Here is a 16,478-nt window from a genome sequence, read left to right as displayed (position 1 = left end):
TTTCTCTTTCTCTCCCTTCTCACAGTCCTGTGTAAAAGACATAGTGTCTGAGTCGGAGAGTACAAGTCATAAATCTTGACTGATACTGTCATAAAATGTCAAGGGCTGATCTACCCACACATTTCCTGAAAAATAAAACTCTTTCAAGGTTCTATTCAATACCATCCAGTGATAAGCATTAAAACCATCTCCTTTGTTCCTGTGTATTTTTGTGTTATATTTGAGGAGTATTAGATGATAATAATAAAGATTTTGAAGAATCTGAGATGGTAATAACATGAAAAATATATTCTGTTTATATTTGCTTGAATACTTATTTAATATATTCTTTGATCATGTAAATGCGTGGTGCCCATAATTATACTCTTTAGCAACGTTTTGTTACACAACAGTGTAATGCCATTTCCTGTGTTCCTTTGTTTTCATGAAATGCAGCCCATGATGCCTTCATGATCCATGACACACAAGACACGCTTCCATCAGAACCCACAGACCAAACTAACTCTTTTAAATGGTTTTCCAGTACACATGCATATACATTAGAAGGAGCTGTGTTTTAATCCTCATGTCATAATGACATGAAATACTGTATCTGTCACTGAGCTCCAGCAACTCCAACAGTGTGTCAGAAAGCTCCTCAGCACACACACACACACACACACACATACACACACAGAGTGACATGACTGATCGAGCTTCTTTTCCTTTTTCCTATCTTGTCAAGAACATCCCCTAACACAACCAAGTTAGAGACTTTTTTTTTCCCCCCCTTTGGGGTGGGAGGGTGGGGTTAAATGTTTCATGTGTAATAAGTGTTGTTGATGTTGTGAAAAATCAACAATAACATGCTTGTACAAATCAGCATGCTGGATGTGACTGAGGACACTCGGTGTCCCTGAGCTGGATGAAATGCATTTTCGTAATTTGGATTAATTGTGGCGTCGACACGATGAGCATGGAAATGTGATAGGCTGAGGCTGATAAATATTTCATGATACTTGGGTTTTGATCTCCAGACGTGGAGCCGACTCTCTTTGTCTTGAGTCTGGCCCCTCACAGAAGACAGACGGCACGTACGGACGTGCCAGGGGAACCTTTTCAGCGTGACACAGCGAGACCCGCTCAGGCTCGTGGCTGTGTTTTGCCGTGAGTCACACAGGGAGCGTTTTTGGGTGTGACACTTGCATCCCACTGCCCTATTGTCCTCTCAGTTAGACGCGGCTGACGGGGATTCTTCCTCTCTCCTGTGCTGGCGTGTCATAATTGTCTGAACATTTTTTTTTCTGTCTCCCTTTTTTTTTTTTTTTCTCTCCAGCGCCTCTTTTATTTAGAGAACCAAAAAGGAAGATTTTGATGTATAACTTTTTAAAGAGCTGACATAGGATTCTTTCTCATGTTTCCTTTCTCTGTCTGTTCTCTTTTTCTCTTTCTTTCTCTGTCTTTCAGAGCTTTTTTGAGGGACAGTCCGCGCCCTGGGACTCCGCCAAGAAAGATGAGAACCGGATGAAGAATCGCTATGGAAACATCATTGCATGTGTGTATTAAAGTTCCATTTCCAGTGGTGATGTTAAACCCTGTCACTGCATGATTAGTCTTACAGTCATATAGCACCACAGTACTCTAATTCATCACACCACACTGGCCTGAGACATCAGCGTACAGAAACTCATTCATCACCAGCATGGAGACTGCCTTTTCCTGCTTGAGTCTCTCAACCTTTTTAGCTTGCTCTGCAACATGATCTACACGAATGACCTGTGGTTACGATTTGTAAGAGTTATATATTTTAGATATACATATTCATCAAGTTATACCAGTATGACTAAAGCAAACGCACATGTGGCATCTGGCCCATTAGTCAGGAGTTGCACGTTTTAAGTGTTCTGTTTTGCTGTAAATAGGAATAGTACTAGCATTGGTCTTTATCAAATAGCTAGCTGTCGTGAGTGTAATAATGGGATTGTTTGAATAATGTTTTGAATTATGCATATAAGTATATTACATTCACATTGTGTGTTGTTTCTATTAATTTGTAGATTACAGCCATCTGCATAGACAGAGACAGCCATTCGCTTTTCATTCACTCTGCCAGAGTGGTTTAATGGCCATTTTACCTCAGGTCTCTTAATACATGCTAACTTTGGTGTAAGCCTTTTTTTTCACATTTTAGTGAAAAAGCGCTTGCATGCAATTACCAGTAGGTAATTACAATCAGTGCACAGGGGTCTCTGAAGCTCACAGCAAAGTCTCTATTCTCCTCTCTCCCTCTCTGTCTCTCCCTCTCTCTTTCTCTCTGACTCTCTCTCTCTCTCTCTGACTCTCCCTCTCTCTCTCTCTCTCTGTCCCTCTCCCTCTCTCTTTCTCTCTGACTCTCTCTCTCCCTCCTTCTCTCTCTCTTTCTCTCATATTGGGCTCTTGTTAATATGATTAATTCAGTGTCTCTCCTCGTCTTTTTTATTTGTCTCCAGATGATCATTCCCGTGTGCGGCTGCAGAGCCTGGAGGGGGAGCAGAGTTCCGATTACATTAATGCAAATTACGTTGATGTGAGTACACACACCAGCCAGAGACTCTACGTAAAGGTCACCGCATACCCTCTTCACTGCACCCAAAGTGGGTGTGAGGCAAATCCAGGCCTACACATACACGCACACACACACTGACACACACACATGCACGCACGCACATACACACACATGCGCACGTGCAAACTCACACCAGTGTGTGCACACACACACACACACACACACACACACACACACACACACACACACACACAAGTATACTTTGTTTCTGGCCTTGTAAAGCCCACCGATAGAGTGTCTCAAGAGACATTATGAGAAAGGCAGATCAAGACTGTAAATGATGAAGAGCATAATGACAGCAGAGGAGTGGAGGGGACTTAAGGGAGAAATAAAGGGAAGGAGGAGGCCAGTTGATAAGGCATTCACAGTGGAACTTAAATGAATAGGCTGGAGAGATGAAATTGTGGCTTTAATTTTAAAAGCCCTCTCTGTGTGATCTATAATGGCTCAGCTGGACATCTCAGCAAAGCAGCCTGTCACAGAAAGTGCTACAGATCACCAGTGTGTGTGTGTGTGTGTGTGTGTGTGTGTGTGTGTACTTTCCTGCTCTGAGATATTCTGTTTAGACTGGTGAAGTGATAAGGGTGAGTGAATGCAGGGAGTGAGTAGCTTAACCGCAGTGTCTGCTTTCTGCTTCTGTTAGAGAGTGTCATTAGGACAGCAGTACTCAGCAGAGCTCAGTTTAAACAGCACATTAGCTTTAAAAACTGATTTTCTATATTAAATCTGTCAAAAACCACAGCCACGCAACGATCACGTGCCAGATGTGTTGTCTGAGTGCTGTTTGGTTCAGGTGCTTGGTTCTGGGTTTGGATCACATCAGAGACTTGGGTTAATGGCCCACATGATGGCTGCTGCAGCTGGGTTTCACCAGTCAGAGTAGACCCCTGCCCTCTTCACGTCACACTCAAGTAATGCTATTTTTCCTCAGTGGGTTTCGTTAAGAAAAGAACATATTTATAATGCACTGTCTCCTGTTCTGTCTCTCTCTCAGTCTGTCTGTCTGTCTGTCCATCTGTCTCTCTCTCTCTCTCTCTCTCTCTCTCTCTATCCCTCTCTCTTTCTCTTTCCTTCTGTCTCTCTCTCTCTCTCTCCCTTTCTTTCTTAATGTGGTCATTTATAAAGTCTTGTTATTAAGATGGCTTAACCATCCTCAACAAATGTAAATGCATAATGCAAGGTGGGCCTCTTTGCAAATGTAGGAGCTTAAATTATTTACCCCCCCCCCCCCCCCCACACTCTTTCACTCTCCCTTCCCTGCCTGTGAGTTTATGGCACTTTATGTTGGGGAGTGCTTAAGAGAAGTCCTTCACAAAGGCAGAATCCATTATTAGATAAGAATATATGCATATTAAAGAGAGTTGTGATTGAAAAGGATTTGCCATGGCTGCCTGCCTCATTGCAGAAGTACTTAGCCACACTGCCGAGCGATGGGTGACGATTTTTCTTTTCTCAACATAAAGCCTTTTAACCCGTCTTCCAGCTCGTCCAAGCTAATAAAGTTTATCTATGGAACATTGCAGCAGCATTTATAATTTTTTTATCACGTTTATATGTATTTTCTCATTGTGTCTCTGTGGTTTTCAGACTCGCTTTTTAAGCTGTCCATTATGTTTTTCAGATTGGAGGTAGTGGGAAGTTGAACACATTTTTCCATAATGGTCATTTCTATGGCCTTTAATTTATATTCACCCTTAGATCTTGCCTTAATGGATTAGAACAAAGTAATGAGATTTGTGTGTGTTTAAGTGTGTGTGTGTGTGTGTGTGTGTGTATGTGTGTGTGTTTATGCTTGTTTGGCTTGTTTCCATTTGTGTGTCTTAATAAAGCTTTAGAGTTCTCACACAAGAACAAATCAACAGAAATTAGATTTCATTGGCCTGTAATGATGTTGTCCTTAAGAACAACACATGTTTCGTGTGATTTATATTCCTGTCCTGTCTCGTAGTTACACCTTTATCTTGACAGACACACATTAAAACTCACAGACAGAGGAGGGAGTGAATAAGGCTCAGTGACTCTTTTTGGACATAGCTACATTAATCTACCCCTACATTTGGCTACGCCATTTCTTGACAGCGCATACATGAAAGAACAAACAAATCTGTACTTAGCACTGACTGATAAAAAAGTCATTAAAAATAGAAGACAATTGGAGACCATGAAAGAGCCTAGTGAATAACGGAGTATGTGTGCAAGAGAGAGAGAGAGAGAGAGAGAGAGACAGACAGACAGAGAGAGCGAGAGAGAGAGAGAGAGACAGAGGGAAAAGGAGAGAAATATCTTTTGTGTTTTTCCAGTCGCCTTTGTCACTTCAGTTGGGAAATGTTAATCATAGTGAAGCTAAATTGAATAGGGTTGAGATAAGAGGCTAGGCTGCATGGCGCAGACTAGCCGCTATGTGCAGGATAGCAGCAATAGTCTTTCATTTCCTAATGTTTTGTTTTCAGCTCCTATCTGTGGAGAGAAAACACGACATTAGACAAATAAAACTTGAGGGGATTAGTGTTTAATCCCTCAGAGAAGAGTCCTATCGAAAGGATTATCAGTAGTTATTTTGTGTTTTGTGCTTGTGTGTGTGTGTGTGTGTGTGCGTGTGTGTGTCTGTGTCTGCGTGCGCGTAGGTGTGTGTGTGTGTGTGTCTGTGTCTGTGTGTCTGTGTGTTTTCTCTCGGGAAATTTCTGTAGTAAACAGAAAATGGCTGTAGTGTTAATGACTTGTTGACAGATTGCTGACATACTCTGAGCTTTATTTATATATATATTTGTAGTTATTTATGACCTGTCATCACTCTTTCCTCTCTGGATGCTTTTGGCTTGTGTGTATGTTAGCACATGCTTATACTTACATTGATGTGAGTGAATAAGTACGTTTGTTAAAAATGTGAAATTGTAACTTATATTTTACTGCCCTGTCTAACTGTAGGATGACTCTAAATGTGTTTTTTTTTTTTTCTTAACTTCAGGGTTACCACAGACCAAATCACTACATTGCTACACAAGGTAAGAACCAACTCTTGGAAAGACAAGCTTTTTAATTCTGATTTTTATTTGTGCCTGTGGAAGGTATACCTATTTGTTTGCTCCCTTAATCACTCATGATAACTGTTCTTTGATGTTCAGCCAACAGAATATGTGTGCGTCTTAGTGTGTGTAGTCATACTCATGTGTGTATGTGTGTGTGTGTGTGTGTGTGTGGGCGTTCAGAAATGAGTGGTGAATATAACCATCACTGTAGCCCACAGCCTTCCTCCTCCTTCTTGGCCAGCCACACTGCTCCTCTCTGGATCTGGAGCGATTAATCTGCCTGGCAGAGGGGAGAATCATAAATAAATGGATTAGCCTGCCTGCCCGCACCCAGTTTGTCACTTGGCTAATCTTGCCTGTGGAGATCGGTGGTGGGAAGCGCAGGCTGATGGTGACCTCGTAGGTTAAGTCTGATTGATAGTTAATTGTTCAGAGTTTCTCTGGGACCAGAGTATTGTAGCTCTGTGAAAAAAAAAAAAAATCGGGCAGGCTCGTATGCGATCAGCCTCTAATGGATTCTCCGTCTGCTGTGGTGGAGCTGGGAGTTGCATAATTACCTGTTTTTTTTTTGTTTTTTTTTTTAAAGCATCAGTTGCTTCTCCTCCGTGTCTCAATTAAAAGAGCCCACTGCTGGCAGACATAGTGTAGAAGAATGTAATGCATGGCAAAGCAAGGAGGGGACTGACGACTACTCACTACACCTGTACTTCTGTTCCAGTCTCTCATTTCTATCTGTGTCACTCTCATCTGAGCTTCTCTGTCACATATCTGTCCTACACTCTGATCTTTACAGTCACTTACCTCTGTTTCTATGGACTACTTGTGTCATTTATGCCACCTGTATTTAGCCATCCATCCATCCATCCATCCATCCATTCATCCATCCCTCCATCCATCCATCTATTCATCCCTCCATCCATCCATCCATCTCTACATCCATCCAACTATGCATCCATCTGTCCATCCATCCATCTTTCTTTGTTTCTGTCTGTCTTTCTTTCTCTCTCTCTCTCTCTCTCTCTGTCTTTCTGTCATGAAGTGATTCAGTTAGTCATTCATTCAAACTTTCTTTCTTTTCTGCTTTATTTTTTCCATGCCTCTCCACGTCGTACATCAGCCTTTTGTCATCTCTAGTGTCCCCCCCTGGTTCTTTTTCTCTTTGTTATATTTCTGTTCATTTATCTATGTTTGTGTGAGATTGATGCGTCTAGCCCTAGCCATGGCTAAGACTCCTGTGGGTTCTATTAGCCAGTGGCAGCCTTAGGACAAACTGCTGCTAGCCTCAGGCCTGTCCTGTTATCCCCTCACATTCATACATTTGCATTTGGAGGGTATTATTTGTTTCAATAATAAATCAAGAAGTTCAAGTTAAAGAAAAATAAGAAGCAAGACATCTCTGAAGCCAGTGCGACTTAAATGAGTCACTGAGTGAGGGAATCAGATTGACATTAGTCTGTTTGTAAAGTAGAGTAGGTGGTTGTTCAGATAATCATTTCACAAGAGCATTGCAGATATGGAAAACGAGCCCCTGCACTTCAAAGTTCAAATGAAAAAAAAAAAATTCTTTTCTCTCAGAGATCAGCCCACTGCATAATTTATCATCATCATCATCATCATCATCATCATCATCATAGTCGTAGTCATCGTCTCCTGAACATCAGGAGAGAGGAGTGCAGGCCACTGACACCAAAGACAAAGAGAGAGAGGGGGAGGGGCAGTGAGAGAAACTGAGAATGAGAGAGAGTGGAGAGAGAGAGAGAGAGAGAGAGAGAGAGAGAGAGTGAAGAGGGTTGAGATGAGAGGAACAGTGGGAGAGTTCTGTCTCTTTGAATTTGAGAATCCACAAACTAAACCTTAGTTCGAAAGAGCAGAGGGCAGCTCCATCACACCATCAGACTTTTTATTTATTTTATTATTTTACAGTCCCATAGGATGTGTGCACACTGCAACTCAATGCTAATAAATGCAAATATGCTTCACCTTATTTCAGTACTTTTATTATCTCATATGGGAATACCACCATACTAGGCATGTTCTGCCTCTTAAATATGAGGCCTTTACAATGAACTTATATTTACAGTATCATAACTATATGACATCAGAGGATATGTTTTAACATATTTCTCTTCGTGTTTTTTTTTAGTGTGTTCAGTGTGCTATGAAATCGTTTCCCGTTAGTTTACTAATCTTAATAAGTACACATTGCCAAGTTCATGCCATAGCATTTTAGCCCTCGCTGTTTTTCAGCAGCATATAGTCGGGGAGCTGATCGGCCTTGTGAAAGTATAGTGGCCAGTGAAGTTGTGTAAAGGCGCTCTTTAGTGATGCAGCGGAGTGCAGACTTATTGATGAAAAGCAATCCACCTTTGAGCTCGAGAGGGTTCGAGCAACAGCTGCCAGTCCATCAAAGCCTGTCGTCAAGTGCCCTGAACCTCATTAACCCACTCATTTATTCATTAAAGCATAGCATCCTACTGGTCCCTCACTTGAAAGAGAGACCACGCCCACGCACACAGAAACACACACACACACACACACACACACACACACATGCACGTGCGTGCGCATCCTCGCACACGTACACACATGCCCATAAACACACCCAGACAAATACGCAAATACATACACGCACGCACAGACATAGATACATTCTGACAGATACACACATAAATTTGGAGGGCCTGAGTGCCCCACCCCCTCCTCAGAACAGGCGTATACAGTGTAGTGAGGCAGGGTTTGGCAGGAGGCTGTGAATTGGGGGCCCCTTAAGCAGCTTGGAGAGATGGATGCTAGATGGATGGTTGGAGGAAAGTGAAAGAGTTTCTTTCACATCCACTTAGACTGCCCCCCCCCTTCTGATTCCCCTCTCATCACCTCCCACTCTTCCTCTTCCCTCTCTCTCTCTCTCTCTCTCTCTCTCTCTTACTCTCTCATTCTCTTCTTGAGTCCAGTATCCCTGATTGCCAAAAGCCACCAGCGCCGAGTTTTTATCATTTGCAGGGTAGGATGTGAGAGCCCATAGGGAGGACAGTGTGTATGTAATGTGAGTGTGGTTATCATGTAATATTAATGGGAGGAGAAGGATGAGAGTTTGTGTCTATCAGTAGTTTTTACGGTGCACTGGCTAGGGGAATTCAGCAGCTGTCACACACACATCTCTCATTCTCTCTCTCTCTCTCTCTCTCTCTCTCTCTCTCTCTCTCTCGTACTCTTTCTCTCTCCCTCTCTCACACCCAAACACACACAAACATACACATGCGCACACACACACACACACACACACACACTTCAGAAGAAAAATGGGCTGCTTCCAGAAATAAGTGTCAGCATCTCCTGACAGCTGGAAGTTCAGATACAGGAAGTGTTTGCAGTTTTTTTTTTTTTTTTATCAGAAATTTGAGTCTTCAGCATAAAGTTCTCTTAAGGGTTTTACTTTTTAAACTTCTTCTGTAAGTTGGGCCCTTCATGAGAAGAGTTTAGTATAGGAGCGTTTTTCAGTGATTTCAAATATTAACGTTTTGCGTTTGTTTGTTATCTTTTGAATCTGGGGGATAAAAAAAAAATCTTATTTAAGGAGAGAAGTCTCACTGTTTTTTTGGGGGGGGGGGGCTAAAGCCACAACTTGTATATTCCCTTAGACTGTCACTCAGTGTTTTACTCTTCTTTCCCTCCGTCTAAGCGTGGTCTAGTTCATTCTTTACATCAATGGATCTGCACGCAGTGCTCCCACTTCTCAGCCCTGTTTCTAATGATTCATTCTCTCTCATGAACCAGCCAATCAATGCCTGCATGTCAAACTCACTCAAGAGGCCTAATTTGATGATTAGGTCATTGATACCAATCAGACTGCCGAGAATGACTCAGTTCAACAATAATAGCAGACAATGAAGTGAACTCTTACACTTCCCCATCTGATGATCTTAGCCAAATGATTTGCAAAAAAGAAACCGTGCACTCTATCACACTGTCTTTCATCTTTCTTAGAGCTGCAAAAAAAAAAAAAATACTACTGCTATGCCAGTTATGGCTTTTCAGACATCCATTATCTGTAGTATAATGGTCTTTAAAAAAAAATTGTAAGAAGTTAAGAAGAATTTGTAAGAAATAAGAAGAATCGTGATACGGTCATTTTCACCTACAGATAGACTTCTCTAAAAAAAGTAAAGTTTCCTGAACCAAAGCCACATGCTGCATCCAAAATATAAAGGGTCTTTTTTTTTTTTTTTTTTCATTTCTTTATTCGACGTTCAGTGATTTCTGTCTAATATTCCAAGAGATCAGTCACTGTATTATGACCGGTTGCAGTGTGGCATTCAGATCCCACGCACCAGATGTCCTGTTTAACACGGAATTCACCACCCAATATTCTGAGAATTCCCTCTGGGCTGGTGGGTGGAATCGGAGTGGGAGGGAAAATGAGTGTCTGGAGACATTGGAACTTTGAGAGATTTAAGAAGAGATGAGAGGGAGAGATTCTATTTCCATGTTTCCCCCTTGATGAACTTCTAGGAAAGCAGGCAGGATCCGGGGATCCGTGGAGATTTTCTGAGAGATGCGAAAATGGTGCAAGTGTGTGTATATGTGTGTAAGTATGTGTGTGGTGTGTGTGTGTGTGTGTGTGTGTGTGTGAGTCCATATATGTGTGTGCTAGTGTGTGTGCAGAGGAGCAGAGCGTAGTCCAGATGCTTGGTAATGACATTTTCATGAGTTAGAGGAAGAGCAGGAGGTCCCTGTGTGTCGTCTCTCACTGTAACTTGTCTTTGGCTGCAGGTAATGCGCATTAACTCCGGAGGATGCACATGGATTTGCATACACTAATTAATTTGTCAAAAGCAATTCTTTTACACTTGGTGGTTGATTAACAACAATAATAATTTGAATTTATTAGATACATAATTGAATTCCTATCAATCTGCAATTATTGTAGGGTGAAATTTTAAATTTGAGAGTGACTGAATGCTTCCTAAGTAATGAGAGAGTGCATACACAGCTGAACTGGGTTCACACCTTTTTGAAAGTGGCTGTGTGTAAAAGTACCTGTTATTTTGGATCAGATAGCCTCCCCCATTAATAGAAATAGGGAAGACGTTTGAAGTGACTTGTTGGATGTTGTATTTAAATGTTGCGTAACATATGCCATCGTTTTTTTCAAACGAAGGAAGATGAATGTCTTTTCTGAATGTTGTCATCATATAGCATTTTAGCACATTGCATTATTACACTTGCTGTCATAAAGATTGGAATCTCCTCTATACACTGTTCAATCTATTTCTGCACCTCCTCCAACGTTTGTCTCTCTGCAGGTCCAATGCAGGAGACTGTCTTTGACTTCTGGAGGATGGTGTGGCAAGAGAACACGGCAACAATTGTCATGGTGACCAACCTGGTAGAAGTTGGAAGGGTAAGTATTTGGCAGTAGAGCAGAATATATAAACAGCAGTGTTAAAAGTCTGGTGTTTAGGGCTTTCGATTAAAAATATAGATTATGAAAATACTGAGGTTCTAGTGCTGGTCACTGGCTGGTCGGTCGATAGGATTAACAAACCGAAGAGTAGGAAGAATATGTTAAAGCGTAAATATAGCATACAACGTTGAATGTTTGTAATACCAAGTATCTTTCTAAATCCTGGAAATCCAGAATTCTCTGTCTTGTGTGCACTCTCTGCAATTAAATATTCTTAGAGTACAACTCCCAAGTGGCAGACCTGGGTAAGGCAGTGTAAAAGAGTGGAGAGATGCATTTGGGATTCACAGTTAGAACCTTAGCTGTGATGGTCTTGCTGACTGTGCCCAAAAACTTCGACTGCTCGAGGAACATCCGACAGCTCAGACTGCCATGGCAGCGGAAGCTTAAGGTCATAGTTGTGATTCTTCTCACATGAATTGTGCACTGGGGAAAACATCTCGGAGTGGAGAGATGGAGTGGTAGGACTCAGCACACCTTTGTCTCCCAGTGGGTTTTTTCTTTGTTTGTTTGCTTGCTTTGACAACATTTCTAACTCTGTCACTGTTAATGTTACATGATAAAATATTAAATGTGAACACTATTAATGCTAGTCTTAACAACACTATGATTTTGTTGTCTGAATCAAAAATCATCAAAGTGTTCATTTAACATTTTTGTGGTGGCAACTTCTGAATATACACTTGTATGTATGGAAAATGACTGAACTTGCATATATACAATCTGCACATGCACGGTTTTTCAAGAATATCAGAAATATACATCTTAAAACACTCATACGACTTAAGATATCTTTAAAATCTTAGAGAAAAGATCATAAATGCTACATAACTGTAAATGATGTTTCAACTAAAGATGCCTTTTAAATTAAACATATTAAACATTTGTAGTTAAACAGTACATTTGGAGACAGCTTCTCGTTGTTACACCACTACAAAATCACTTTGGCGACTGTAAGATGTGTCAGTATAGCCAAGTAGACTGTTAGTCTCTTCATGAACAGTAGAGATTCCTGACTATGAGAGCTTTCCAGTTGTGTTACAATTCTCATTGTTCAGGATGATGTTTTAGATTTGGGGAAAACTTGACAAACGCTTGCCTGCTACATCTATTTCTAAAGATGCTCAGATGGTATGATCTGGTTCGCCTGTGCAGATTTGCAGGACCTTGTGGATTACTCTCAGCTGTTTTATGAGCTAACGGTCTGGAGCTGTAACTATAGGAGTGCACCTTTAGGGCCTTACCTTCAAACACCCTAACCACAGATCTGTTTTAGGCATTTCTCAAGTCACACATCACCTGGTCTCCCTTAATATCCTCCTCCCTATCATTCTAACCATCTGAGCTCCCGCTACTGTAAGGCTGTACTCTCAGTGCATCTCTACAGATGTGCCTTGCTCCGGGGGCTTGTGCCAGGCTGCTATATGATCCTCATCAAATAGTGCAGGGTGCAGTTGGTCGCCGTGACGGCAGTTCCCCGCAGAGGGCCCATAAAACCACCACTGCATTACACAGCCGCCCATCTGTTCCCATCAGCCACTGAGGAACTCTGAGAGTTCCCAGGCATGCGAGAGGAACTCTGCCGGATGCAGAGAGCAGTGCGAGAGTCGTAGCGGATGTAAAGACAGAGAAAGCACGAATAAAAATAAGTGTGTGTGCCTGTGTGTATGCATTTTCGTATTTTCTTTGTGATTTACTCCAAGTGTTAAAGCCTGTTTGTGCGTGTCTGTGCAGATCACGGTTCCAACATCTCATTCCTGAGCGGCTTGCTGATCTTAATTGATGAAATACTATAATGGCTTTGGCTTAATGTAATCCCAGATGAGACTCAAGCTTCATGATTCTTCTCAAGGATTACTCATCACAAGTGTCACTGAGGGATCTCGCGCTCTCTTCTTCGGTGCCGCCAGTGTCACTCGATACTAAAATCTAATTTCGGCCTTAATGATTGCGTAGATCTGTGAGAGAAAATTGAATTTTGTCGTTCTGTGCGTTTCTACCAAAAACGTGTCATGCTTTAATGTATTTTTCATGATCTCGCTGTGCTACAATTCTGTCTATTTTTCTTATGGCAAAGATAATTACGCTATATGAGGAAAGGTACAGTTTATTGGTTTAATACTGGGACACGGACAGTGGACTGCCATCGAATTTTGCTCCTGGGGAATAAGTGAGAGTTATTTTAACATATTTCTGTAATATTCCATTGGCTGGGCAGTATTATTTCTTTTAATATGATTTTATTTCACGAGATCTAATAGAACTGTTAATGCGAACATTATCATTGACCGTGTTTGTCTTTTCTCTAGCCCCGTGCTAGAAACACAATAGCTGAAAGAGAAAAATTGTGTAAGAGTGTATGCCAAGGTTTTAAGAAGGTAACCACTTCACTAGGAGCCAAAAATTTGACTTTATTCAATAAAGCCCAACATTGCGTTGGCTGCTGTGGTTTCCACTGTGACAAGTTCTTGCCCTCAGAAAGTAAGCTTGTGGAGAAGCCTAACAGAGAGAATGGGATGTGGAATTGAATGTCAGATCAAGAAGTCATGATCTCATTTATGTGTTATCAGTGTGAGAATGAAAACGTATTAATGTGTGAATTACCTTTGTGTCAATACCTGAGAAATCCATTCAAAGCTTTCAGTAGAACTGAGACAAATCCAATACTAAGTCAAACTCATCTGTAGTTGAGAAAAAGACTGTGACACCTTTTTTTCCTCAATATATCCTGGTATTTTATGTAGTTTTTAAGAATAATGCACAATATGTTGTATTATAACCTTTAAATATGAGCTTCAGTATATCAACTGATATCCTGCATGCTGACACTCATCTGAGCCCGTGTACGTAGGCTACGGCAGGGTTTTTTGGAAAAGCAGCAATGGGACACAGTGATATACGGACAGCAGCCCTGTAGGGGTGGCAAGACTGGAACCTGACTGTGGTATCACAACATGTCCACCAAAACATCGAAGGTCAAATCCTCATATAGATCAATGTTAAACGACAAGGCAACATATTTCACAGAGTTTTGACCTTTTAGGTCCTATAGGTACCTCAGTGCTCAAAAAGTTTTCTCAAAAAAGTTGCTTAGTGATTTTATGATGAGTTGACTTCTCATTTGTTGTGGTGTGCTTGAGATCTATAGAGGGATTTTTATAGGTCTGTAGAGATACAGATCTGTGAGATGCATGGTCTAAATGAACTGTTAAAAGAGTGTGTCTCCTCCTGCTCTCAGGTGAAGTGCTGTAAATACTGGCCAGACGACACAGAGATCTACAGAGACATAAAGGTCACTCTGATCGAGACTCAGCTTCTCTCAGAGTATGTCATCAGAACCTTCGCTGTAGAGAAGGTATGAGAGCAAGCAGAGACCTTCACACACACACACACACACACACACACACACGTATACATGTGCGTACACACGCATACACGTGCACACACGCATACACACACATGCGCGTGCTCAAACACACACGGACACACACACGTGCACAAACACGCGTACACACACACACATACACGCACGCACACACACAAACACACGCACGCACACACACCACACACACACACACACACACACACACACACACACACACACACTATGCCCTAATGACTTCATACACTTTCACTGTCTGGCACCAGTTCAGTGGTTAATGTACTACATTTGATCATTTCTTATCTTCTATGGAGAACATAAAGGGAGAAGATGTAGACATATCATATTTCTTATTTTACTTATCGCCATAACAGGCAAGCCTCCAAATTTTTGATCAAATATGGTCATTTGGGGGTTTGTGTCAAATGTGATGATTTGGGGTTTGTGTGAGGGTTTGTGGAGTGATGTGGCTGTAACTCCAGAGGGAGCGGTTGCAGGCGGTGCTGAGGTGGAGCGGAGGAAGGTAAGCTCCCGTTACCCTTCTTCTCGTGTGTCTGTTCACAGAGAGGAGCCCACGAGATCCGAGAGATCAGACAGTTTCACTTCACAGGCTGGCCAGATCACGGCGTGCCGTACCACGCCACAGGCCTGCTGGGCTTCATACGCAGGGTCAAAGCCAAGAACCCAGCCAACGCCGGCCCAATCGTAGTCCACTGCAGGTGACCGGCCACACATCCGCATATTTTTATACTTATTACAGTTTCCATGTGTTACTGCTCATGAGTTCTATCAGTGTAAAAAAATTTTTTGCACCTTAGTTCATAGTACGTTTGAAGTATTTTAATGAATGGTGTACTCCATTTAAGATTTTTAGCAATTGTCAAATGAATTTTGATTTTGTCATTTAAAAAAGTGTGTGTATGATGTTTGTGTCGTTAATAGTTTATCTGTCGTAGTTCTCTTTTATTGAGATGATATTTCACTTTTTCCCATTGAAATCAGAGTTGGGTTACATATTTACATGCCTGTATAAATTTGTGTTGTGAATGGTCTGTTTACAGCGCTGGGGCGGGACGCACGGGCTGTTTCATTGTGATTGACATTATGCTAGACATGGCAGAGAGGGAGGGCGTGGTCGACATCTATAACTGTGTGAGAGAGCTGCGTTCCCGGAGAGTCAACATGGTCCAAACAGAGGTAATGGCACTCTAATGACAATTACACTCCATATTCACATAATGAGTCTACAGCAACACAAGAGGTACACAAAGAAAGCATTTGAGGAGAACTATAGTATGAACGCAGAAAAAGAAAAATAGAGAGAGAAAGGAAGTGACAAACTGGAGAAAGTTGGAGGTAGAAAGCATAAAAGAGAAATAAATGTTTTCATGATTGATGGGTTGGCACTGAGGCAGGGAATTGGCTTCATCGATTGAAACAGTCAGTTAAGCTTCATGGCTGCTGTATACAGTATGTATGTATTCATTCATGGCCTGTTCTCACTCAGAGGAATCGTGTCATCTCCACTGTTGACTGTCTCGTCCAACCAGTGGAACACAAACACTTTCCACCTTCGTCCTTCCTCTTTAAGAGCCAATCAGGACAGAGTACGTGACACAATCCCAGCAGTTATGAAGATCATAAAGGCTCATGAATAGCCACAGAGATTATTTGGATTGAGCATTCTTTTAGTCCTTTTGACGTTTTAATGTGGTTACAGCACTGAAGAACTACTCGCTTTTGTGAACACGGACCATCTGGACGCAGCCATAGCTTTACTGAATGCATCATTTCACTGTAATTCCGTTTAGATCACAAGCGTCATTGGATTTAATGGGCAAATGTTTCATAGATGACGTCTGGATTGGGATTCAAGAATCCACAGAGCAAACGCACCTCTGATTCACCCTCCTCAAGTTCACTGACCTTCAGAGGGTGTTCAAATGCATATATGTGTGTGTGTTTTTGTGTGTGTGCGTATGTGTGTGTCTGCGTGTGTGTGTGTGGTTTGTGTGTGTGTGT

The 16,478-nt window shown here is 41.7% G+C and overlaps 1 protein-coding gene across 1 annotated transcript in view; it reads left to right on the top strand.

The window, feature by feature from the left end:
- Nucleotides 1–16,478, top strand: part of LOC115812185 (receptor-type tyrosine-protein phosphatase mu) — a 98,614-nt gene that overhangs the window by 75,875 nt on the left and 6,261 nt on the right. The window contains exons 23-29 of the mRNA XM_030774669.1: nt 1,447–1,534; nt 2,469–2,545; nt 5,550–5,586; nt 10,914–11,011; nt 14,313–14,429; nt 15,021–15,175; nt 15,518–15,653. Of these exons, the coding sequence (XP_030630529.1) occupies nt 1,447–1,534; nt 2,469–2,545; nt 5,550–5,586; nt 10,914–11,011; nt 14,313–14,429; nt 15,021–15,175; nt 15,518–15,653 (708 nt within the window). The remainder of the gene's footprint in view (nt 1–1,446; nt 1,535–2,468; nt 2,546–5,549; nt 5,587–10,913; nt 11,012–14,312; nt 14,430–15,020; nt 15,176–15,517; nt 15,654–16,478) is intronic.

This window comes from Chanos chanos, chromosome 5 (assembly GCF_902362185.1).
Source record: "Chanos chanos chromosome 5, fChaCha1.1, whole genome shotgun sequence".
NCBI classification, from domain to species: Eukaryota; Metazoa; Chordata; class Actinopteri; order Gonorynchiformes; family Chanidae; genus Chanos; species Chanos chanos.
Note: the sequence above shows the minus strand (reverse complement) of the source record. Positions and strands in the feature narration are given on the sequence as shown.